The sequence below is a fragment of the Leptonotus elevatus genome, chromosome 16 (genome assembly GCF_054856555.1).
Source record: "Leptonotus elevatus isolate MCC_2025b chromosome 16, RoL_Lele_1.0, whole genome shotgun sequence".
Lineage (NCBI taxonomy): Eukaryota > Metazoa > Chordata > Actinopteri > Syngnathiformes > Syngnathidae > Leptonotus > Leptonotus elevatus.
In genome coordinates this window covers 7,313,964-7,341,304 of record NC_141254.1, presented here as the reverse complement: position 1 = coordinate 7,341,304, position 27,341 = coordinate 7,313,964, and the positions used below count along the sequence as shown (strand labels likewise).

The 27,341-nt window shown below is 41.0% G+C and overlaps 1 protein-coding gene across 2 annotated transcripts in view; it reads left to right on the top strand.

Moving 5' to 3' along the window:
- The window catches only part of LOC147160536 (polypeptide N-acetylgalactosaminyltransferase 10-like), a 31,384-nt gene extending 27,929 nt beyond the window's left edge, over positions 1–3,455 (top strand). The window contains exons 8-14 of one of the 2 annotated variants that reach the window (XR_015090387.1): positions 163–270; positions 342–563; positions 1,471–1,587; positions 1,666–1,815; positions 1,915–2,094; positions 2,408–2,547; positions 3,230–3,455. Coding sequence is in view for 1 of the 2 variants with exons in the window: in XM_086057750.1 (XP_085913876.1) it covers positions 163–270; positions 342–563; positions 1,471–1,587; positions 1,666–1,815; positions 1,915–2,079 (762 nt within the window). In the remaining variant the exon portion in view is untranslated. Of the gene's footprint in view, positions 1–162; positions 271–341; positions 564–1,470; positions 1,588–1,665; positions 1,816–1,914; positions 2,098–2,407; positions 2,548–3,229 lie in introns of those variants that run through there. The other variant, XM_086057750.1, reaches the window with a different exon arrangement.
- Positions 3,456–27,341: the final 23,886 nt, after the last annotated feature.

Below are 27,341 nucleotides of genomic sequence, written 5' to 3'. Positions count from 1 at the left end.
TTTTTGAAACCCTAACTCTGGCTAAAGTTTCATTTAAAACCCAAACACACACTTAAAACTTTAATTTGAAACCCAAATATCCTTACTTGGAACCCCTACTTCTGTTTGAAACTTTAGCCAAGCTTGAAACTCGAATTTGAAACGCAAACTGTCTCTCGACAGTTGTGGATGTGCGGCGGCCGCATGGAGGACATCCCGTGCTCCAGGGTGGGACACATCTACAGGAAGTACGTCCCCTACAAGGTCCCCGGCGGGATCAGTTTAGCCAAGGTAATGCTTCACACCTCACACAGGTTTCGACGTACTGTGCCGCGTAACCAGCCCGTTTCCCGCCCTTCCAGAACCTGAAGCGCGTGGCCGAGGTGTGGATGGACGAGTACGCCGAGTACGTGTACCGGCGCCGGCCCGAGTACCGCCACCTGTCGGCGGGCGACATGACGGCGCAGAAGGAGCTGAGGAGCCGCCTGGCGTGCAAGAACTTCAAGTGGTTCATGAGCGAGGTGGCCTGGGATCTGCCCCAGCACTACCCACCCGTGGAGCCGCCCGCCGCTGCCTGGGGGGAGGTAGGGTGGTCTTAACTCCATTACGCTATCCAGGGGTCTGCAACCTGAGGCTCTGGAGTCACATGTGGCTCTTTAGTCTCTCTCATGTGGCTCCCTGTGGAGCTCTAAAAAAAAATTAGTACAAATTATGTTTTAAATACATATGTATCTTTATTTTTAGATAAAATATTATTTAAATAAAGAAATTATTTAGATTAAAAAAAGAATAATTAAATATTTTTAAAAATTCAGTCCAAATTTTTAAGAAAAAAAGTGATGAAAAGTAGATGAAAAAGTTTTTAAAATTACCTAAAAATTTCCAAAAAAGGAGGAAAAGCAGAAAATTACCATAAAATTGCCTAAAACAGTCAGAAATTTTATTTTTAAAAAGACAGAATATAAAATGTTTGATATATTATAAAATGTCCCAAAACAAGAAGGAATCCCGAAAATTACCATAAAATGGCCACAAAATTACCAAAAAATTTAAAAAAAATCGATTGCAAAAAAAGGCAGAAAATAAGTTTAAAAAAATAGCCATAAAATGTCCAAAAAGGGAGGAAGAGGCAGATAATTACCATATGTTCATAAAATTGTCAAAAATGTAAAATATGACAAAAAGGCAGAAAAGTAAAAAAAAAAAGTATGAAAAACGAAGCAGACAAAATTACACACAAAAACAATTATAAATAACAAAACGGAAGATTAAAGGTAGTATAAAATTAATGTCATGGATGCTGCATATTTTTCCTGTATGGTGTAGCCCAAATTAAGTCTTGGGCCCTCAGTACATTAGACTAACACTAACACACTGTTTCCTTTATCACAATCTTCAAATGTATTGTGGTTCCAGAAATGGCTCTTTTGGTGTGGTATGGTATAGTATGGTATGATATGATATGATACGGTCTTCCTGTTTTCTCCGCAGATCCGCAACGCGGGCAGCGGCATGTGCATGGAGGTCAAACATTTTGTGTCGGGCAGCCCCGTGCGCCTGGAAAACTGCGCTAAAAGCCGCGGCGACGTGGCCTGGAGTCACGGACAGGTGAGCCACCTCGAGACGAGCCGTCTGTGCCGAATTCTGGCTTCCTCGTTTGCGGCTAAATTGGGTTTGGACGCGCAGGTGTTAACGCTGGGTTGGCGTGAGGACATCCGCGTGGGCGACCCGGTGCACACCAGGAAGGTTTGCCTTGACGCCGTCTCGCACAGAAGCCTCGTCACTCTCTACGACTGCCACGGCATGAAAGGAAACCAACTGTGGCGCTACCGAAAGGTGCGTTTGGAGAGTAGCATTTTTTACTCATTAGCGGTTGTTCTACTTGTGAGCCAAATAGTTTTACTCGTGAGTTATTTATTTAAAATGAACCCTCAGGATAAGAGCTTGTACCACCCGGTGAGCAACAGCTGCGTGGACAGCAGTCCCGGCGAGCGGCGCGTCTTCATGAACGCGTGCGACGCATCTTCGCTTAGTCAGCAGTGGCTCTTCGAGAGGACCAATGCCACCGCGCTGGAGCGCTTCAACCGCGGCACCGATTGACGCCGCCCCCGCATGGTGTGTTCGGTATTACAGTAAACTCCCATTTACAGTACGTTCCAGACCCACTTCTTCACTCAGAGATCAAGTTTACTATAAAACGAACACATAAACAAAAGAGAATCATTTGGCCTAACTAAAGTCCCGTAGCTTAATGCTAACCTATAATGTGAAACCTTATAGACAGGCTAATGGAAATTAGCGTAGATGTTATGGTAATTATAAATAAACAACAGAACTGGGTTTGGAACGTATCCCCTGCGATAAACAGGGGTTCGCTATGCCTTAAATTGTTAAAGCGGTGAGCTGATCTTACCTGGTCTTTGCGCAGATGAAAAAAACAAAAGCCGAATAACGAGCTGTTTGACGAACAGTCGTGGGAAAGGCACGGCCAGGGGGCCGCTTGGTCCAACAGGTGATGACGACATCAAGAATCCAATCTCGCCGTGAGAGCTTGAGACCAGGAAGAAGGTACGTCACTGTGCCAGATAAGAGCACGCAAGATTTTAAAAAGTAACACAAAATAAAGGCCTTACTCAAATAATAGTAAAATAAAGTAAAAATAACTGACCCTTAGTCTCATATTTGTAACCAGGTGTGTCATCCAGTTGCCTAAAATAATTAAATGCCTCTCTCAAATAAAACACATCCACTTTTAGTCCCTGGGTCCATTGTCACCTTATAACAAATAAACACCTCCCTCAAATAAATGCCTCATTTTGCCCCTCAGTTTAACAAAAATGGCAACAAATGTTGTGTACCTTAGTTCCTCAAATAATTTGCACCTACTTAGCCATCATGTCTGCATTAGTTATTGGGTGTGTCATCCACTTAACCTAAAATAAACGTCTACCTCAAATAAAGGTCCCTGTTTTGATCGGGGGGGGGGGGGGGGCAAACAGTAACAGCAACAGCAATTATGTGATCCACACACATACATAAAAAACCGAACTGATGAGTCCATTTGGACTAACCTAAAACAGAAGCACTTATCCTGACGCCAAGAAAGAAGGCGCCGGTGTCACTACTTTGAGAAATCCCAAAAATCATGACCCCTTATAAGCAAACTTGTGAAAAGTAACGAGGTAAAAAAATTTCTAGCGAGTGCATACGGGACAAAATCCCCGGAATTAACAGCGCCGTCTGTTCCCAGGTGGTCCCGGAGTGGGGCGGCTGGTCCCCGAAGACCCTCCGAAGAAGTTTGCTGTCTTTTAAAGCGCCGGTCCAAATGTTTGGAGAACTCTCTCTGAAAAAACTCTCGGTTTCTAACGGACTCTCCTCAGTGTTTTCTTCGATCGCCGCCTTTGAACTCTCATTTCGTCGAAGAGACGTGTTGATAGGATATTTTATATTGTCTCCAATAAAGAGATTTCTGTGTAGGCGGCTTGTTTCTGCTTTCATGTACAAGGAAAAGGAAAATGAAGGCAAAAAGCCCACACATACATTTGTCCACACAAACGTACAATTGTTTACTCAGATACAGTTGTTTACAAAAATGATTAAGTTATTTATCCAAGCATCCAAGTGTAGACACAAACATACAATTGTTGACGTAAACAGTTGTTTACATAAAGATACAATTGTTTACAGCATACACACAACAAACATAAACAATTGTTCGCTATCACTTGGAGCAGCTTATGACAACATGAGCCACATGCTGCTTCACCAATCTGGAAAACATACCCACAGCAAAGCAGGAGCGTGAAAGCGGTCTTGAATTCCAAAGGATCCCGAGTGGCGGTCCGAGTAATCAGCGGCGTGCAGCTTCTCCACGGCGTCGTCACGGGCTGACGGGAGATCACCGGAACCCGCTTTTCACGTATGCGCTCAAATCTTTTAACACGCCTCGCTGTGTTCAAAGCAGCGCCACGGGAACACTTTTAACTGCGACGCGTTAGCGCAAGGCCCATTTTGAAGTCAGCTCATGGCTCTTTTTGTTTGACTTTTATTTTTCAAATATGGTGCAAATCGTGTTTTTAGGAATATTTTAGCACCCTTTTTTTTTTTTGAAAAAAAAGGAGTGAGGTCAAAATGTGTCAGCCATTTTGGTTTCAAGCGGGTCAATTCAGACCAACTTGTCCTCGCGATATAGTCCGATCGCTCTCAAATTTGAAACACATTATTGACGCCAAATTCCCAAATTGTCAAGTTTTAGTCATTGTGTGTGGGTGTAGCATGATGGCAAAGTTTGGTGAGTTGCTATAAGACATGAAAAGCACCCAGTATATGTATAAAGGCAAAAATGGCTTTACAGTAATTGCCTTTGAGACACGCCGGACGTGTGTGACAGTGAAATAAGAGTGTGTGCGCGCGCGCGCGTTTGCAGATCATTTCAACATCTGCTTCTTTACGTCATGAATCATTAGTGCTAACTACACAGAGCAACATACTTTGCACGCGTCACACAGACGGTACGGCCAGATTTATGCACTACATCCAGGCAGTCGACTGACGGCGTGTGTGCGTGCGCGCGTGTGTGTGTGTGTGTGTGTGTTAAAGATGGCACTCTGGCATGTGCAGTTATTGTATGGGCGCTTATCCTGAGATGATCATTCAACTCCTCTGTGCCTACTTTGGCTTGTGAGGTCAGAATTTTATGAAGAAAAAGGTTGTTATAATATGACGAGATTTGATTGTATTTAATTTTACAATAAAATAGGTAATATACAAGAGTATTATCGCAATATTACAAGGAAAAATATGTCAAAGAATAAATTAATCCTTTTATTTTGTAATTTCATGAGATCAAGTCAAAATATGACCATTAAAAAGATGGGTAATTTGACAATAAAGTTGTAATATTACAATACCAAAAAATATGTTCTGAGACTCAAGTCCATGAAGTTTTAAGTTTTCAGAAACGGCTCAAATGTAATGAAAATAAATAAGATAAATAAATAAATAAAATTTTACTTAAAATTACAATAAAAATGGGTAATTTTATGAGAATGAAGTAATGAATGATAAAATCTGATGTAAGTCAAACTTTTACTAACAAATTAAGTTAAATGTTATAAGAAAAATACTGTAGAGAATTTTATGAGAATAAAAGTGCAATACTGTAAGAAGAAAGCTCAATTTTTAAATTTCACAAGACAAAAATGAATTTGCAATTGTATGTTAATAGTTGTCATAATTTTCCAACATTATTAAGAGAATAATTATTATACAATAAAAAAAAATTGTATTTAGATGGAAAAAAAACGGATTATTTGAATAATTACATAATTTTAAGGTAAAAAAAAGAATAAATATTTTGAATCGTTACAAGAAAAAGATGTGGTTTTATGGGAACCAATATCAAAATATTACAATGGAAACATTTCACATTCTTGGAAAAAATATAATTATATGAGAAAATTGACAACGTATTGAGGGGGAAAATGTCTATATTTTGCCAAAATTGTGTACAAAAAAAGTTATTTCATCCTAATAAAGTTGTCGTATTTTAATTGTTTTCATTTGTATAATATTACACCCACAATTGTTAACTTGGGACCGAGAGTAACTTTGCTTGACGAGCCGCATGCTGCTTCACCAAAACATTATCTCTTTGATCTGTGCGGCCCAATTTGTTTTACTTTTTCGACCTAACCAAATGTCTACATTTCCATTCCATTTCATAATAAATCACACCAGTGAGATGATTTCTTGTCATCCTCCACCTGAGCTCCCACCGAGCTAACCCGCTAACAATTGGTGATGAGGGATTTCATTCCATATTCCGCTTGCATGACGCCGCCGTCGCACCACCGGGAAATCGGACATCCATTGCGGAAGCTTTGCTTGATCCAAATTAAATTCCGCCGGCATATTTTCCGCCGCTTTGTACTTCCCTCGACACGTCTGAATAGAGATAGCAGAAAGAAATCCCTGGAAAGCAAACTCTGAACTGAGTTTCACTCGCGTCCTTGGAGAGTTGCGCAAAAAGGTAACGCGAGAAGAAAAACTAAAGTTTGTTCAAAAAGATTTTGACTCTCTGACTGGAATCACAAATTGAAGGTGAATGAAAGTCAATTGCATGAGCATGACAAGCTTTTATTATTAATATTATGTTTTATTTTAACACAGCTTTTGGGGAATTTTATTAGTAAATAGTAAAGAAAGTTCGCATTACTAATCGTCTCACAGCAAATCAAAAAGCAAATCATCAAATTTCTCAGACACGTGAGGAGAAATAACTGGACTCCGCGAATGGACTCGGAGTCAAAATGTCCGATGGATTTATACGTGTCGACTCAACCGAGGGCGATTAGCCCGGAGCCCCCCCACGCAATCCGATATATTGATCGGACAGTCGTGATGTGTGGGCGTGTGCGCTCTGCTCAATGCTGCAGTACTTCGAAAAGATGAGAGAAAAGCTCATGTGTGGACATCGTGCCTTTTCTGGAAAATTACTATTCTCGTTATTAATTGGCTAAAATGAATTATTGTTTGTTATTAATAGGCAATTCTTACTGTAGACAGCAGGCAGACTGTTGTGCTAAAATGTAAACGTTCTTTCCAATTTATGACTTTATTCTCGTCATAAAAGAATTGTGACATTATTTTCACAATCTTCAGTTTAGTAAAATTTTCTTTCTCAGCAATTTTACTAAACAAAACTACAAACATTTTCCAAAGCAAAAAAGTATAAAAAAAAAAAAAAAGTGGGTTCTCGAAGGATTTAGAGGGTGACTAGTTTATTCTAGAAAAGTCTCTAGGGGGCTTTAGTAAGATGTCGAGTTGGTGTGTAGGTTCTGAAAGCTCATTCTGGGTTCCAAAAGGTGACTTGTGGGTTATAGAAGCTCACATTTCAGATGCTTGTAAAAGATTAATCCTAGGTTGTAGAAGCTTACTAGTGTTCTAGAAGGTCATAGTAGATGACTAGTGGAATCTAGAAGCGCACCAGGGTTTTTAATGGGTTGTAGGAGTGACGAGTAGGGTCGCAAGTTCTCCCAAGTTCTAGAAAGCAGTGGAAGGTGACTGGAGGGTCTAGGCGCTTGTAACAGGTGACTAGTTATAGAAGCTTGTATAAAGTACTACTTGGTTCTAGATGCTACTCAGTCTTCTATAAGGGGACTCGTGGATTCTAGCTTACCAGAGGGTTCTAGAAGCTCACTTGGAGGTTCTAAAAGGCCATGGAGGATTTTATTTGGGTCTCAAAGCTCAATGCAAGGTTTTATTAGGTGGCTGCTAGGTTCTAAAAGCACCCTACATCATTCTAGAGGCCATTGAAGGTTACCAGAGGGGTCTAGAATCTCACTTGTAAGTTCTAAAAGGCCATGGAGGATAACTATTTGGTTCTCGAAGCTCAATGCAAGGTTTTATTATGTGGCTGCTAGGTTCTAAAAGCACCCTACATGATTCTAGAGGCCATTGAAGGTTACCAGAGGGTTCTAGAAGCTCCCTGGCCATGGAGGATAACTATTTGGTTTTCGAAGCTCAATGCAAGGTTTTATGAGGTGGCCTCTAGGTTCTAAAAGCTCCCTAGACGATTCTAGAGGCAGTGGAAAGTTACCAGTGAGTTCTAAAAGCTCACTTGGGCATTGGAGAACCTTACTAGTTGGTTCAAGAAGCTCACTGGAGACAGTTGTAGAAATATGGTTCTTGTGTTCTAGAAGCTAGATAGGGTATTTTAGCTAGTGACTTGTTGGTATTAAAGCTCATTAGAGGGTTCTAGAAAGCTGCAGGAGGTGACTACTAGCTTTTAGATGGCCATTGGAGTATCAGTAGAGTATAACGGGATTAGTAGGTTCAAGAAGCATACTAAAGGGTTCTTGAGAGCAACTGGTAAGATGCTCTAGAAAATCTCAATTTTCTCACGGCTTCATTTATGCTACTTTATTTGAACACAAAGCTCTTGCACTGTTGTTTGAATGGCAACAGGCAGCTAGCTAAACAGGTTCCATTCCATCTGGTGGAAGAGCATTTAATTGTTCTGCTTGTCAATATATGTCATTGGCATAGATTTATCATTTGTAGTAAATAAATATGATTTTCAGACCAATTAAATAAAATGAAATGATTTCACCGGGAACCACAGCCCCAGGGAAGCGCACCTAGCATTAGCGTAGCGCCCCAGCACACAGTGCACCCCGAATATCCTCGGCGGGTTGACGCAGGTTAAAAGAATTGAATATCTGGCAGCTGGCGGCCAATAGATCTTCGACATGTCCGACGTTGCCCCGAGCTAATAGAACAAGCTCGCCCAAATCCCCAGACTGTGAAATTAGCATAAGCGAATGTGGCTTAGCAATTCAATGGTGTCGTCTCCACTCACAGTCAAGAAGAAGCTCAAAGGCTCGCTCTCAATTTATGGGCCAGAATAGCTCATTACTCACCAAAAGCATACTTTATCATCTTTAGACACAAATATGACACTAAAATCTTCGTGAGAAGACGCTACAAACTAAGGTACAAATAACTGAGCGCTTCGTTGAGGCATGGGGCCTCTGATGAAAATGTGGAACATCAGAATCATAGGCGCTATAAATTCAGATCAATTCTGAATTTTAATAGAAATTTTCCTTATATTGTCTCCATAGTGTGTATAAATGTTTTATTTTCAAGCTAAAATGAAAATACCATAAAAGAAAATATTGCTGTTTAAAATAACGCAACCGTAAATCCTCCAAAAGCTGTGCTGGTTTAAAATAAAACACTCGTTGCGAAGAATTCATTCTAAAACCACCAACATTGGTACAAACAATGACACTTGTGTAGGTACGAAATCGAATTACGTGAAACAATAAAGTGTTACTCACGTGCTAAAAAAATGGCTGTAAATCCCACAAAAGTTGCACACATGCTAAGCATTTGTCAACATAATCCAATAATATCAAATCCTCCTATAGATGACCTTATTTCTATACTTCTACTTCCAGTGTTGAACAAACAGCATGAAATCATTCGGGATTCCCTTCTTTTGATAAAAAAAAACAACATGCCAAGAAGAAAACATTCCAGTTTTTTTTTTCAGATTCGTACCTGCATGCTGACTGCCAAAACGTATCACGCATTCCTTCTGTCTGCTTTTCCGTGGAGACGCGCTCTCGAGAAAGAGAGAGAGGCATGCGAGCACTTTGTGTTGTCAGCTTTCTTACGCACCCGCGGGGGCATGAAAAGGTCCACATCGCTCGGCGTTATCACGTTACGGCACCATATACCAGCCGCACGTTTTTCACGTCTGATTTCATATGATGACATTTGACTTGAAAGATGAGCTATGAAACAAATTTACAAACTTGTAAATAAACAATGAAACTTCAAGCTGTTAGCAGTACATTCTCCAACAAATGAAAGATTCACAAATAAATTAATGTATACAACAAAATTTAAAGGAAAAAAAACTGAAGAAAAAATTGCGACCGTTTGTCTTCTTTTTAGTGCAGTGCTTCATTAATTGTTTGTCTTCATTATAGGAAAATCCACATGAATTGCTTGTTTTCTTTTTAGCAAAGATAAACATTCATAATTTGTCTTCTTTTTGGCAAAGTGTTACAATATTTTTTTTAGAAAGGCAATCCTAATTTTGTTTTCCTTTTGATAGAGTGATTATAGAAAGAATATAAAGTTAAGAATTTGTCTTCTTTTTAGGAAAGGGTTACATTAATTGTCTTCTTTTTTAGGAAAGTCACTCCTAATTTTGTTTTCTTTTTAATAGAGTGATAATAGAAAGAAGAGAAAGTTTGTGTCTTCTTTTTAGTCAAATGCAACATTGATAGTTTGTTTTCTTTTGAAGAAAGTTCAGCATTGAGAGTTTGTTTTATTTTTAGTAAAGAGTAATTAATAGTTTGTCATCCTTTAAAAACAAAACAAAAAAAACAACAGTTTTCTTTTCAAGGCAGATGGATGGTTTGTCTTCTTTTTAGGAAAATTATTGCAAATTTTGTTTTCCTTTTAATAAAGTGCTAATAGAAAGTCAATTGTAACACTACTGCAACAAATCCGAACAGCAGCGCATGTATTAACAATTATCATTCATAGCGTTGCGCTAAAACATCCAAGCTACATATTTAAAATAAATCTTGTGGCCCTCTGATTTCCTTTCCCCGGCTGTTGCCACGTTTCCCTCCAAATAAAGCCACCCCCGCCCCGCCCACTCCCTCCCCCACCCCGTGGCTGAAGAGCATCTGTTTGCACGGATAAGATTGGAGCGACATTGCGAGTCTCCTGTCATCGGGCTCATTGCAAAAGACGTCGGCGGCAATGGCGTACGTGCCCGCCGACATACCCCCCCCCCCCCAAACACACCCCTACCCTTCCTGCAAAAACCTGCACTCGCCCAGATAGGAAGTGACAGCTGCATAAATGACTGTTGATTTTTTTTTCTAGTTGTATTTATTTATTTTAAACATATTTAGTTTTCTTATTACAGCGCGGTGGCTATAGGAAGCTGACAGCCAACACAAACACGGAGGAGATGCTGCCAGCTGTACTTGTTGTTTGCCAAAATTTGATTATTTATTTATTTCGCTGGCCGGCGTCGCAGAGGCACAGACGTGTCAGTTAGCAGGTAGCGCTAGCTTTTTGTTGTTGGTTTTTTTTTTACTCTTCGCTCAGCAGTCCTGTTTAGATAATAGTCACAGGAGAACTCACAATATTGCATATCACCGTGTTAATGAATGGAATACAGTAATTAATCAAGCTTTAATTGCCCTCGCCCGCCGCGGAGCGCATATTGGACTTTTAATTAGGTCGAGGTCGGATATATGCGACCTGGCAAAAATTCGGTCCGATCTAGTACCACATATGAAAGTGACCCAGGTCGGATATGAAAAAATCGGAATTGAGCCGTTCAGACTGACATAAAAAAGTCAGATACGCATTTGGGCAAAACAATCCGATCTGGGTCGCAGTTGCCTGCAGTGTGAACGTAGCCTTACACAAAATTTGTAGGAAACGGTGTTGAAGTGGGTTGATGTGCTTTATGCAGAAAAAAGGAGCTTTGCAGCCATATTGCTGCATCTTGATTTTTTTCTCATGTAAATTATGCACCTTGGTTTGATAAATGTTGGCAAACACTGTAGTAAAAGAACACTGGGAAACAACCAAGTGTTGTCTTTTTCATTCATTTCTGACAAGGAAAATTAGTTTTAGCGTAAACCTATAAGACCAAAACATTCGTAACATGTACAGGTAGGTCCATAGTTACGAATATTACACTTGCGAACGTTTCGCAGATGCAAACAAAGGCTGACTGATGTCCATGAATGCCGTATTTCGCTCGCCAAGTTAATATTTTTAAGTGCGCGCCACATCATACCTTATGGTACAGTACTGTACTGTAGTTCCCCTCTCTGCCACAATAACACCGAGCAGCACCGCGCCATTTACTCAATTTATCTACCTCACCTTCCTGTGAATAAATTTTTTTATTTTATTTATGCACTATATATACAGTATATACTGCATATAATTTCTTTCATTTTTTAAATATATTTTTTAAATAGTTTTTTAAAAATAATTTTACTTTAAATTTAATGTGATTCGACTTACAACCTCTCGGAACCCATTGTGTTTGTAAATGGAGGACTACCTGTACAATAAATCTGACATTACTTACTGTAATACAGATTAAAGGTGGGGTCTTAAGTTTTGGCCGTTTTTGTTTGTAAACAAACAATTCAAAACAGACTCCTCCCATGGGTCAACACATGACTCGACCCCCACTCTTCTTGACAACATTGCGCTCTGTGATTGGCTGGGAGGCTAAACGTAGACTTTCTGGCCAGAAATGTCCCTCTTATGGCAAAATACAACAAAATGGCAAAATACAGGCTGGGGGTGGTTGATGACAAAATCACCACCACACATTAAAAGAGGTCCAGAGTTGATTGAGAAGAATTTCATGTGTATACATCCAGTGTTTATTAAGTGTTTATTTCTGAGTGAAAACTTAAGAGCCCACCTTTAATTTATTGCTTGTGTTTGTTAAAAGAAAATACATGGGAAAGAGGACTTGCAATTGAGAAAAAAAAATCAAATTAATTCACTCAAGGCAAGGTTTGCCTCCCCAAAAACTCCTCAAACACTCACCGCCTCCGTGGTGACAGTCTAAGGAAGCTGCTGAAAGTAAAAAAAAAAAAAAAAGATGAACTAAAAACAAAAAACTTTCCTCTACTGGGTGAGCCTCTTTGAGTGAGAAGCTGTGATATTTATGTCATTTTTCCCTCTGCCGAAAGACTCATTGAACCCACGCCTGCTGCTGCTGCTGCAAAAAAAAAAATGCTGACAGACAAGGACGATGACTAAAAACCATGTCGCACTTCCGCCCACACCAACCACCCCCCATTAAAAAAAAAAGTTTCCTCCTTTTGCCTTCCTTTTTTATCTGAGTTGTAATGTTGCGGCAGCCCCCTGCTGGGCAGTGCGGTTGCGTGCGGAGCGTGTCGGTTGCCGTTGCGGCTAATGAGAGACGCTTGACAGGCTTGCGCCGAAACGCCTTCGTACATATTCAACAGCCTCTCTTTGTTTGGATAACGTTAACCTCCTTCTCACCCTCCGCTTGACAACGCTGCAGGAGATGGCGAGGGATGGGGGGAATCCACACATGCACGTCGTGTTTTCAGGAAAAGGTTAAAGCCGGAGTTTGTACTTGTTTGGCCCGAAGGCTGCCGAGAGGGTGGGCGGATCACACGAAACAACCCGCGTTGACTTTCTAGTTCAATTTGCAGCTGACATTTTAGGTTTGAATACGCATTTGAAGCTGTACTTGTCTCTGAATGGGCGATGGATGAAATCACCCAGTTTGTGGTATGAACGGACAAGCTCATTTGTCAGCTCGGAATGAGCTAATTATTCAATATCACATGATGTGACGGAGTCATGTACGTCACGGCTGTGATTTGGTCGTAGGATTGAGGCCGCAGGCGTGTTATGTATCGCATTTGAACTTCTTTGACTCGAGGATAACCTAACAGGATATTCGCATGCGTTATTTTAGCTTCATTGATGCCTGTCAACAAGATATTGTTAGAGTAGACAATATTAAGTATTGTACTCTTTGCGTGTTCTATTGAATGTTCTACTGAATGGTGAGATCCTGGTGAAGAAGTCCCTTTGCAAAGGTATCAAAAGCTTTTGATTGACAACAATTTGAACTCTCAAGCGGTTTGTTCAGAATTGTGTGCTCGGCTCCCCGTAGCATCATCATTTATTCAGAAAAGTGGGAGACTAGAAGTCTCCGCCCATCAGCCCACAATACACTTGGTTACAACTCAGTGAATACAAGAGAATCTGTTCCCATGGGTATAAATCAGATTAGAAAAAATACAATAATAATAAGCCTGACTCCCTTCCGACACAGCAGAGACCGGCCCTCCCATTAGATAGCGAATGAATTGACAAACCCGTTGCTCTTTCTCATGAAAGTAACACAGATAAGAATACAATTCTATTCATTGAGCCATACTGAGTTAACATAATTATACCTACATCTACACAGCTATAACTAAATACAAAATGGTTAAAATATAAAGTAAAACAGTAAAAAATGTTAACAAAGTTAACATTATCAATATCTTGCTAGCTATCTAGTTAGCTAGATAACTAGCTTCTTTGACTCGAGGATAACCAGGGTTGGGAGGGTTATTTTTAAAATGTGTTCCGTTGCAGTTACAAGTTACCTGCTAAAATATTTAGTTAGTAACCGTAATCCAAGTACCATAATATTAAAGTAATGTAACTTGATCACTTTGGATTACACCTCATCATTTAGATAGATAGATAGATCACATTTTACTTTTATCCCAGTCACAAGTGTAGACATGTATATATTGTGTATAATGTTTAAATAATGATTTGGTGGGAGGAAGATTTGTTTGGAAAGTATAACTCACATTATGGTTGTAGGCTAGCCGGCTAGCAAAAAGCTGCAGCGCGTAGCATGCCGCTGGACTATCAGCTCAAACTTTCGCTCCTTCAGCAAGCGGAGTAAATTCCAAACCGTGAATACAGGTCGCCATTTCCTCCTCCCGACCGTGAAGCTTGTTTAAACTGCCCGCGTGTGGAGGACACGACTAGTCAGTTCGTCCACACCCTTCCGACATGTACACTAGCTCCAGTAGCAACGGTCCCTTTCGCACAGGCGCTCTCTCTCACTCTGTCTCTCTGTCTCTCTCGCCCTCGCTCTTTGTTGCACTCTCTCTCATCGTAGAAATTGTAATCCCTCGAAATAATCCCCATTTTTAATAAATGTACCTGTAATCTTATTACATGTTTTTTTTCCTGTAACAGTAACAAAATACAGTAAAAAATAAAAATAAATTGTAATCTAATTACATAACGGCGGTACATGTGTTCCGTTAATTCCCAAGCCTGAGGATAACCTAACAGAGCATTCTCGTGTTATTTTCATGAACACCTCCATTTTAGCCTTCTTTATGCTTGTCAACAAGATAACAACAGCTAGCTTCTTTGACTCGAGGATAACCTAACAGAGTATTCTCATGCATTATTTTCATAAACGCCTCAATTTTAGCCTTCTTTACATTTGTCAACGAGATATCAGCACCAAGGGCTAGCTAGTAGCGAGTTAGCATCTTTGACTCAAGGATAATCTAACATTTATGACATGAGAGTATTCTCATGTGTTATTTTCATGAACGCCTCCATTTCTTTACGCTTGTCAACAAAATAGAAATGGTACAAATAGTTTCTGTAGCGTTTGGGTATTTTAGTGTAGATTGTACCTTTTGTGGCGGTACAGTAACACCCCTGGTAATTCACTTTTAGGAACATACCTATCCCATTTTGGTCTGGGAACACATGGAGTTGGGTCCTTTGGGGTCTAACGATTCGTTTTACAGTGTAGAATCTAAAGCCCTCAAAGCTTTCTTCTTTGTTTACCCTTAGCCTTTCATTTTGAAAGCCTGGGAATATATGGCTTACCTTGTTGGCCCAGGGAGAGGTCCAAACTATTGCCATGGCGCCTTTTCCTCTAGCTCTGTTACAGAGATTGGTATAACATGCTTTAAAAAAATATTGGTACAATGACTTTTCAGTGAAGTGTTATTATCTTTTGTAACCTTGACATTTAAAAACAGTTACCATCAGGTCAGTGTACATTTTATCCCAAAGGATAGACTCAAGAAATAAAACTGTTTCTGACCAGAAACAGTCAGAGCTTTATAACAAGCATAACTTTAAAGAAATGCACTCACTGTGTCTTTGTAGACGTACGCCACTGCCCACAAGCCCCACAAACAACACTTGACCGAGGGATTTGCAATTTTTAGGAGACACGGATGTGCTTTCTTCTTCTTCTTCTTCTTCTCAGAGGCTTGTGGAAGTCTCACCGTAAACAGGAGATTTGGAGAAGCAGCAGCAGATGAACAGTACTAAAAGGGCAGGCCGCCCTGAAACGCGAGCCACCACACTGGAGCATTTTCACATCTTTTAAAGATCAGACTCACCTATGATCTCCGGTATATAGTAGTGGACCATATCATTTTTTTTGTTTTACCCATTCCACATGCGTTAAACATATTTAAACTTAAGACATATTCTTAGTAGCTGTTATCGCTCTCACGCTAACAAGAAATTCGAGATTACAGTATCGGGTTTGCCACAAGCTGTTTGTCATTTCCAGTTGAAAGTTGTTGTACAAGTCTACTATCTTAATGCTAAAGCATAATGAAAATCATTAGAGACAACTGCTACTTTATTTCTGGGAAACTATGCGTAAAGACCCATCCATCCATCCATTTACTACCGCTTATACGGGTCGGGTCGCGGGGGCAGCAGCTTTAGGAGGGAAACCCAGATATCCCTCTCCCCAGCCACTTCACCTAGCTCCTTCAGGCACTCCAAGGCCAGCCGAGAGACATAGTCTCTCCAGCGTGTCCTGGGTCGTCCCCGAGGCCTCCCGCCGGTGGGGCATGCCCGGAACACCTCTCCAGGGAGGCGTCCAGGAGGCATCCTAACCAGATGCCTGAGCCACCTCAACTGGCTCCTCTCAACGTGAAGGAGCAGGGGCTCGACCCTGAGTTCCTCCCGGATGACCGAGCTTCTCACCCTATTTTTAACGGAGAGCCTAGACAACCTTTCTTCACCACAACTGACCAATACAGAGTCCGGATCACTGCGTGAAGACGGTATTATTTAAATTAGCGCCACTGTGATGTCACAATCTGGCATTTCTTGGAGATACGTTGTTTTCGAGACGTTAGGTACAGAGTGACATTCAATCCATTATCTGTATTCACATAGTCTGTGGCCTTTACGCCTTCTCACCGTTCTTCTTCTGCTGCTGCTTATCTTGGTCCATCTGTTGACCTGCTCTACTCTCAGCCAGCGTTTCAGGAGAGAAATCGAGTTTTCATTTTATATTTTACCCCCGTCCTTCACCGCCCCCCTCGCCGGATCAATATCCAATTCTGCCGTCTGTCATCTCCACAAATAACCCTTAACCCTGTCAACTTTCAGCACCTACGAATAAGTAACGTCACAGCCGGCAGCAAGTCAGTGGATTCCGTTTTGGGGGGATAGGACGCCGGCCTATTCTACTGGTGAAAGAATCACCTTTGGGGGCACTCAATGTTACCAGAGTCTAGCGTGGTGGAAATGTATGTCATTTAGGGGTCCCAAACACCACACCGGAGGTCATTTAGTATCACATACCACAAAGGTGGAAACAAATTTGCCTCAGGACGCCAGTTTTCCTGTTTGACAGGAAATAAGGGTGAACATGGGTGCCACAACGGGACGCAACAAAAAGTCTCAAGGATCCATGTCTGAAATTGAACAGTAAGTCAGCCATTTTAATTTGAAGTAGACATTCTGGGTGAATTCCAGAGCTTGTAGATTGAAACTCATGACGCACGGCCAAGAAACACGAACAGAAAGTCAGCCATTTTGTCCAAATTCCTGAACTCATAATTGATGAATGCCTATTTACATGTTTGCCCAAATGAGTCCTGAAAGATTTTGCCTTTTGGCTTTCTCAACATGCCCATAAACGCACACATTTTTGAATGTGTGTATATCCTCGTAAAATTATATGCATTTAGGGAGTCTCGAACCTGGCGTCCCAAAAGTCACTCAGTGGTGCCCCCTGGAAAATAAGAAAAATGTATTCCCCAACAACCGTTTTACCTATGGAAATGCAATTGGTTGGACATGGTAAAAAAGTCTCAATGACCCATGCCTGAAATTGAACAATAAGGAAAAATTCCAGGGTTCGTACTTGACGAAATCCTGCTCAGGAATTCACCCAAAATAATGAACTCTGAATGAGCCTGCTTTTCTCTAAAAAAAAGAAAAAAAGATTTTTAAAAATAGTTTAGCTGATTGACATATCTCTCATAACTGGACAATTGAAAACTCTCGATAAGCCTTGAATGAAACACAACAGGAAGTCGGCCATTTTGTTTTTTTTCCACCAATGTCATCAAATGAGGGCAGAGCATGGAGTTAAAGTTTTCTGATCATTTGGGGGAATCATAAGTAGCAGCCAGTTCTGGATTTGATTTGATTGAGTAAAACCAAAATGAAAGACATACATTAAAGGCCCGCTGTCAACTTGTACCTACTTATGACTCATCTTTGTGAGCATGTACTTGCATGGAACATATTATACATTTAGCCCCGCAGGCAACGTACAGACCACAGGATGCACCGCAGGATGCATCGCGTTATATCTTACAGCTTTGATGAATAAAAGATGCAAGCTCATCTGTGGACACTTTTCTATTGGATGTAAAATATTTATGTGTTTCCTCCACTCTTGTAAAGACCAGCAGGTACCACATGAGAGTTGGGTCACGGGGATCTATATCATCAAGCTCTATGCTTTTTTTAGTAGTAGTAGTATTATCACTAGCCCTTTCTCCCCTGCCGGGCATAATTAATCAGCTCAGACTGATGTTTGCATTGTCTAAGAGCCTGAGGAATTGTCTGAGAAGAAGAAGAAGAAAAGTTAATGCCTCAGCACAAAGTCAAAAGAGATGAGAAGTTGAGCTCCAGGGGAGGCATTGCTTCCTATATTTCTTATCCACTTTAAAGCCAGACAGAAATTTGGCATCATAAAGCAAGGATGTGTGTGCGTGTGTGTAGAGTGTGTATTAGTGTGTATTAGTGTGTGTGGAAAAACAATCACACCCAGGAATAAATCCACTGACCTCCACCTGGAGTTATGATTCCTCTGGGCGTACAAACTTGGCAGCATTGCATTAAACAAGCGGCGTGGTGTAGCTCCTTGTACCGTAGCCGCACTAAGTGAGTGAATTGAATAACTATTAGTATGATAGCATTAATTAGCCTTTTGATGCTAACAGGATCACTTGTTCTAAGGTGGTGGTGGTGGGAGCTCTATTACTTGTTTGTGCTACCAGTAACAGGCTATTTGCTAGGTACAACAATTCTGTCTGTCTGTTGTATCTGTCTGTCTGTTTGTCTGTCTGTCCGTCCGTTAGCAAGCTAGCTAGCGAGCTATACTAGAATCTAATCTCAATAGTTAGCAAGCTGCTGAAATGTATCTTCTGCCCAGATTTAGTCATAACTGTTTTAATTTCCTCATTTCATCAGTAGAGCTTTGTTCTGCGGATGTATCCTTGTGAGTGTTATCGCAATTTCTGCCAGGTGCAGTCATGACTGAATAACCTCCTCTATTCCTCAAATGGGCTTTGGTCTGTGTTTGAATGATGTCCTTTAGTTTTATCTCATTTCCGGTCAACTCTGGTTGAACTGTTTACTGGAAACTGTGTGGTACCACCCTTCAAGATATTGTAAGTCCTCTGTAATCTTCGCACTTGCGAGATGCTGCAGCCATTGTCTGTAACTCACTTGTGCCCGGAATATTCTGTAGAAATAAAAGCTTCGAAGGAACTGTTCACAGTCTCCAGCCTGTATTCGGATAACCAACATTCTCACTACCCGAAAGGAAACGAACAAGATCTACTCCACAACACTACCTAGCTAGCTAGCGAGCTATACATCAAGCTAGCACGCTAGCTACACAGTTATGGTTTCAACGTAGATTTTTAAACCCGAGTTTAGGTTTAAATGATAATTTGAAGCATAATTTAAACCTTTAAAACCTGATTAGGGTTAAATTAGCATTTCAAATTCGGGTTTTAAACCTGGTTTAGTGTTTCAAGGCCTGTGGTAAGGTCTGAAACCAGGGTTTTGGTTTTAAATTAGGGATAAAACATAGTTAGGGTTGGAGATTCTCACACGAAGGTGAGGTAATATAAGTATGTTTGCAGAGAACAAAGAATATCAAGTATCCATTGCTTAAAGAGTTATCAATACCGCAACTGTCTATGGCATTTTACGTTATGTGTTGTTAGCGTTAAGCTCTGCGTAGTTGCCTTTCGTATGTAGTTTGGTTAAATAGGCAACATGTTTATTTTTGGTTGTAGAGTAAACCTCAACCAGAACCTCAACTCAATTTTTGCTTGTAACTAAAAGCAATAAAAAAACACACACACACACACACACACACAAAAACAGCCTAGTGATAATATCAGGAAAACACGTAGTGTGGGTCACTCATCAGTTGAGGTATCACTGTAACTGGACAGGCTTTTAAATGTGAGGCAACTCATTTCGTTCCATAGCCACCAGATAGCTTCTTCACATAACTCTCATTTTGTATCCATTATACATTACATTCTACATTTACTTCTTGCATTCCTGCAGCCTTGGCCCAGACCACCAAAGCGAGTCAAGTTTCCACTCGCATGCAGAAAAAGTAAATGCCACATTTCAAAGTTGGGCCTTTCCAGTAGATCGACAGCGCAAACGTTGCAGCATAAAAGATTGAAAGCAGCCTCTTTCGTAGCGAGCCCATGGTGGCCGTGACCAATCTCCAAAACAGATACTTACCAATCCCATGTTTGTGTATACTTTTTGAATCCATATTATACGCCACTCTGCCTCCTGTAGTTGCCCCGCGCTACTTCGCGTCTACAGCGGAGAGGCTTTTATGCAGAACCTTTGCTCATCGTAATCGAATAAATGTTAAAGTCCTTGAAGAACAAATGTAACAGGAATTGCAACGTATAATTTTGTGTAGAAGCGGGATCCATTGGCTTATAAATAAAACTGTACTTTCCACTTTTGGCCAAACACAGCTCTTTCTTGTTAACTGAAGAATTTTGGACTAGTTTAACGACTGAACTCAAGCATCTTCCTTTCTTCAGAATCAAACAAACAAAACAAAACAGATCAATAAATCATTTCCTAGAGGTTAAAGTAGTTATTTATTTTTTGCATTTGTATAAAAGTAACAAGGATTGCTACATTTAAGTACATGCTAACAGTGGGGTCCAATTTGATGCAGAGTTTACACCAACTCCAATGAGATCTTTTCTGAGTGACCTCATAGGAGAAAAACAACAATTTGTGGTGCAAATTTGGTGTCAGAAGCGGGATACAATGGCTGAACGGAGTTGGCGCAGCGACTGATCATCCCCTCTCCATCGTCTTCCCACGGAAAGATGAATCCAACTTCCCATTACAAGCCATAGTTTTATTTGTAGAGTTTTGAACATCTTGTCAAACAAACAATTGTGTTTTCACTATCTGGCCCAAAACGTCCGTCTGTCTTTGTGTCCGTCCAGTCCTCTCCACCCACCCCAGAGTCTTGTTATCGCTGCCGTTTGGTCAGCCGAGGGTGGCGCGAGACAAAATAGATTGCCTATTAGCCCCCGCTTTCAAACAAAAAAACTAACAAGCAACACAATCACGCGCTCATGGCGAGAAAACAGCAGCAGTCCAAGTCGTTTTAATGAGCTTTTAAAAAAAATGTAAGCACATAAAACACTATTGAGTTTTCTGACAAAGTGTTTGGAACACGTCAAAATAACCTTGAGTTTCCACAGACGACAGGAGCGCCTTAATTAAAGACTGCCGTGCGCGCGTGTGATCATTACACGGACGCATTGAAAGAAGTCGGCGAGTAATGAGGACTTTCACCAACTCGCAATGTCAAATTTATGGATTACACGAGTTGTTTGCAGGGCATGTCATATTCGTTCTTCTCACAATAACAACACTTAGGAATACATGCAAATGGTTATCAGCCGGTTGAAGGACCCTCAACCAATTATAGGCTACTCACTGAAATTTTGCTTTTCTTTTCACCCAAGAAGAATACAAGAGTTTGTTTTTTAACTTAAAAGTGACTGTTTTCTTTTTCGCTTTAATATTTGCCTTTTTATGAAGCTCAACATGCCTGGAAACAGGGCTGTGCAATTAATTGAAATTCAATTACAATCTCAATTATTACATTCCACAAATACAAATTTAGCATAATCATAAATAAAATATTATTAATACTAATTTGAGATTAAATTTATGCATTTGCACCTTTTTTTTTTAAATAACTAATTTAATATGAATAAAAAAAACATCCAAAAGGAACTTGCATAATTATAGTGTTTCAAATAATTATTTTAATATTTATTATGTTTAAAAATGTTCTTGTTTTATTTGGCTTCGGGAGTACAGAGTACCGAGCCCCCTGATACGGGCTGTTCGGTCCCTGTACGACCGATGTCAGAGTTTGGTCCGGATTGCCGGCAGTAAGTCGAATTTGTTTCCAGTGAGGATTGGACTCCGCCAATATTGCCCTTTGTCACAAATTCTGTTCATAACATTTATGGACAGAATTTCTAGGCACAGTCGAGGCGTTGAGGGGGTCCGGTTTGGTGGCCTCAACATTGCATCTCTGCTTTTTGCAGATGATGTGGTGCTGTTGGCTTCTTCAAGCCGTGATCTCCAACTCTCGCTGGAGCGGTTTGCAGCCGAGTGTGAAGCGGTTGGGATGAAAATCAGCACCTCCAAATCCGAGACCAAATCCTCAGTCGGAAAAGGGTCTGAGTGCATTCTCCGGGTCGGGGATGAGATCCTGCCCCAGATGGAGGAGTTCAAGTTTCTTGGGGTCTAGTTCACAAGTGAGGGTAGGTTAGAGGCGGAGATCGACAGGCGAATCGGTGCAGCGTCTGCAGTGATGCAGACTCTGTATCGGTCTGTTGTAAAGAAGGAGCTGAGCCGAAAGGCAAAGCTCTTGATTTACCGGTCGATCTACGTTCCTACCCTCACCTATGGTCACCAGCTGTGGGTCGTTACTGAAAGAACAGGATCCCGGATGAAAGCGGCCAAAATTAGTTTCCTCCGCAAAGTAATATCCTATAAATAATAATAAATAATAAAAAAATATTGACAGTATAAAATATTAATAAATATAATAATAAAATCCTCCTCGGGCTCTCCCTTAGAGATACGGTGAGAAGCTCGATCATCCGGGAGGGACTCAGTGTTGAGCCGCTACTCCTCCACATTGAGAGGAACCAGTCGAGGTGGCTCGGGCATCTGGTTTGAATGCCTCCTGGACGCCTCCCTGGAGAGGTGTTCCGGGCATGTCCCACAGGCGGGAGGCCCCTGGGACGACCCAGGACACACTGGAGAGACTATGTCTCTCAGCTGGCCTGGGAACGCCTTGGGATCCCGTCGGAAGAGCTGGTTGAAGTGGCTGGGGAGAGGGACGTCTGGGCTTCCCTGTTAAAGCTGCTGCTCCCGCTACCCGACCCTGGATAAGCGGTAGATGATGGATGGATGGAGATCTAAATAAATCTGCTTTTTGGGGGCCTCATGTAGGAATTCACAAAAAATGTGCAAGTGTATGTTGCCATGTAAAAAAATTATGTATTTTAGCTTTCACTAACACATCCTGCTAAAACTCACTCAGTGGCACCAATTTGAAAGATTCAAGAGAAAAATTCTGCCCCTGATTTCCAATTTCACTCTCATTTTCCTCATTCATTAAAATTGTGTTGTTACCCAACAACATATACACTATTTGTATTTTATATACTAGTTATTAGAGTCATAAGTTGAATTATTTGTTTGTCTCTATGGGCCCAACTGTTGACTGGCGACCAGTCCATGGTGGCTTCTTCTGGCCCAAAGTCAGCGGCGATGGACTTCAGCTCACCAGCAACCTTAATGAGCGCGAGCGATATAGCTTGATAGTCCAAGGCGTACAAAAACCTGCTGAGGATAAACTCCAGCTCCACTCTAATGAGGACCGGCACTAAAGAAAATGAGAATATGACATGGAATAAATCACATAATGCCAGTGATGGGAAGTAACAAAGTACAATTACTTTTTTTTACTTTTACTCTCTAAATTTGAAAACAGAAATCTGTACTTTGACAAAATAGGCTTTCTATTTTATGACCAAGGCAGGCACGTCTTAAGTTGCATTTGAGCTGGCTTCTTGTGTGCAAGTTTCTGAAATTGTTTCTTTTTCTTTAAGTGCTTGTCCTCTCGTCTACTAAAAGGTTAACATTTTATTCCTTGACAAACATGCTGTCAGGAGTAGAATCAACAGAATGTGTAGCACTTACTGTGAATGCTGCAGAGTTTGCTAAGTGGCAACGCCGATGATTGAATTCTGTAATTAACCTTCCCTCGTGCTGCTTTTGTTGTCGTTTTTTGGAATATCTGTTTTAATTGAATCTCGCACTCAACAGCCTATTTGCTAATTAAAGCACAAAACATAATCACTCCTGACATTTATATTTTGACATTTTCACCGACGGAGATTAACATTTGTGCAGATTTCAATCTCTGGGATTCCCACTAATTGCGTTGCGTCAACGCGCGTGGCTGGCTGCAAGCGGGCAAACGGCGGAATTTCTGCACTGGCCTATCGTGGCTGCATCCCAAGTTGTGTTTTTGTGCCGCGCTCTCCACGGCTCGTTGTGCATCTGAAGGTTACCTCGGGGAGCCATTGTGCTTGAAACATCTTTTTTTGCTTGCTCCTTTGAGGAGATGCTCAGCAGAAAAACTTTGGAAGGGACTTTTTTGTTTACGCTAAACACTTCATGACCTTAAGTAGACTGACATTGACATTAAAGCTGGAAGTAAAGGCCAAACTGTTACCATCAGATTGTCATTCTTTGCTATTTGTCATTCAGCTATCATCCATCCATCCATCCATCATCATTCATCTGCGCATCCATCTGGGGCGGCTGTGGCTCGGGTGTAGAGACACATTGCCTCCAGTGGTATTCACACTGGCGTATGGAAGGTGTGAATGTTTGGTGGTGATGGGAGGGGCTGTAGGCGCACACGCTTTCCGTCAGCCTGCCCCAGGGCATCTGTGGCTACTAAAGTAGTTTACCGCCACCAGAGTGTGAATCTGTGAGTGCGTGAATAATGTATCCAATGTAATGTATCCGTCTTTGAGTGTCTAGAAAAGTGTTATATAAATCTGATGCATTATTATTATTATTATTATTATTATTATTATTATCTATGCATCTGTTCATCCATCCATCATCCATCCATGTGTCTATCCATCAAACCATCCATGAATCTGTCGTCTATTCATCTGTACATCCATCCACACATCTGTCCATCCTTCCATTCATCTGTCCATTTGTCCATCTGTCCATCTGTCCATCCATGTGTCTGTCCATCAAACCATCATGAGTCAGTCATCCATCTGTCCATCCATCCATGTCTGTCCATCAAATCATCCATGAATCTTTCATTTATCTATCGATCTGTACATCCATCCATGCATCCGTCCATCTATCTGTCCATTCATCTGTCCATCTGTCAATTTTTCCATCTGTCCATCCATCCATCCATCCTCTACACCACCTGGCTGCCCGCCATATTATGGTGGCAGGTAACTTGCGTCCGATCCCATTTGAAGCGGGACACGGCTTTGGGTCTTCTTGTGTTAGCCTTGCTGCCAAGTCATTATTGGACAAATTCAGTGTGGATTTGTGATCGATTGTGCATATTGTTAAATCACAATTTGGCAAAAATAATGGAGGATTTATGTACAAAAACTTCTTCAGGAATAGGCAGTTGATAAAAAAAAAAAAATACTTGGTTGTTTGATTTCATGCTGAATGTACGGCAGCATAACCAAGACAACGATTTGTATCCAAGCTATTAAAAAGTAAATTTTACATCATGTTTAATCAGAACTTTTCATTTTAAAATGTGCATCGGTTTAAAAATACGACATTCTGGAATCCTCGATGAAGCTGTAGATATGCTAGCAATTTCTCGGCCTGTCTGCATCCTTGAGCACGAAAGCACATCGTCTAATCCGCAGAGACATTGAAAATCGGGATTAGTCGACGTTTACATGTATTTATTCACGTAGCCCCGAGACGTGTCAAGCACGCTTTTGACACCAATCCACTGGAAACTGTCTGCCATTCGTCACATGTCGCAGCAAGACCGTTAGCGAGACGAATGCTAACGAGCCATCCGGCGTTATTAGCATTCCCCGAGTAGCGGCGTAATCAGTTTGTACCGCCGAAGTCAAACGTCTGACTCGGGCGTCTCGCATAATAAATCAAGGGACAAGCGCAATATTATCGCCGGGATTTAAGAGGTGGGAAGACGCGGGGACTGATCATAAAGTGCGCCTCTGACCTGCCGCGCGACGCCTAATTTCCTGTTCGCATTTCCATTTCCCCAGGTGTTTAATAATGCACTTCAAGCGGACGAGCAGCAGAAATAAAATCTTATGCTTTATGTATGCGCTTGTTGGTGTGTACCTGCGGCAGCCGGCGGCGGTTGTGGCTTCGCTCAGCTCCAGAGTGGTTTGGAAAATATGTCCGTGTGTGTGTGTGTGCATATTTGTGTGTGTAAATCTGTCCACGCGTATGTGTGTGTGTGTGTGTGTGTGTGTGTGTGCATATTTGTGTGTGTATGAGATCGCCCCATCTGAAAAATGCTTCTCCAAACATATCAGTAATTCCAGAAGGCTCACACGGAGCCTCACAGGACTTTATAATTTCAAGTCTAAATAGGCTTTGCTGACTTTCCCGAGAGGTCTTGTGACATTGCCCGGCATATATTAAGGAAGTTTTGAAGGATAAAAATAACCAAATAGCGGAACATCCACAAAGATTTTTTTTTCTCAGATGACACTGTTGTGGGCAGCATAGTGACCTAGTGGTTAGCACTTATGCTTTACAGTTCTGAAGTTGTGCGCTTGAATCTCAGGTAGGATTCTTCAGTTGAGGTCATTTGAGATTACAGTTCTGCGATTTCGAGGTTCTCTGGTTTCTCCAAACAGGATCTGTTGTCAAATCACACAGCAGAAGGCCTGTTACTACTACCACTAATGAAAACAATGAACTCTTAAATCCAGGGGGGGGTGTGCTGGAAATTTTGCTTCATTCTCTTCTGTCTGTGTATGAAAAACAACAGGTCAGTTTGATCGCTAAATTTTCTGGTCTAAAGTCTGAAACTCCCAACCTTGGCGTTCTTCAACCAACCGTGATGCTCGGAATTTCCCCAGATGCTCTCAAAGATAATTAGATCAAGGCCATAACGACCGAGTGAAATTCAGTCAGCACTGCAAAATGCCGCTCTTTAAAATGCAATTGCATCAAAACAGAAAACAATCTTCTGCCAAGGTTGGTTTTCAAAATTATGCAGCATGAAAAAATAATATGTGAATTTGAAGTGGAATTAGCATAAGAATCAACTGAGTTGTTGACCATCCAACCAATGGCTATAAATGTTCACAAAAAACACATTTACCAACATAGCGTTTTCGTAATTTGAGAAGATTTCATAGCTTCGTCAAGTTTTCTTGAGCAACAGACATCTTTGAATTATTTGCGATGTTATGTCAAACAGCAGAAAAAGATTCACAATGGACCTGGGGTGACGTTTCATGGTCACATGACATGAAAATCTTAAAATGATCTTTAAGTCAAACTACGACTTACAATTTGCTTTGAGGGTTGTAACATAAAATTAAAGGTAGATTAAGGAAATAGTATAGAATCTAGATCAGAACCTTGTGGTACCCCACAGTGAATAATTTCAGATGAGCTTCATCACAAAATCTATGCAGTCAGTTAACTCTCAATTACTGCCTGTTCTGTATTCATTATAATCTGTAGTCTCATTATGGCCTCTAAAAAACGGAAATATGTAAGAAAAAAATCTGAAAACGATGTCTATGCATGCATTCCAATCAAAACGGAGCTGCTCTGCTGAGCTCAATCACCGCAGGATGATCGAATTTGTGCTCTTTGCCCCGTTTGAAAGATCATTTCTTACCGGAAAGACAGTTATGAATTTTTGCAAACGTGCGAGATAAGACGAGGCAAGACAAAGATATAAATGCGATTTCTTGCCCTCCAGAGTTATTGGCACCCTTGCTGAAGATGAGTCCCGAAAAGTAATGAGCTTATCTTCACCGAGGCCACCAATAATGCTGGAGGGCGCTGTAAAAAAAAAAAAAATAATAAAAAAAGTGATAACACACTGAATTGAAACT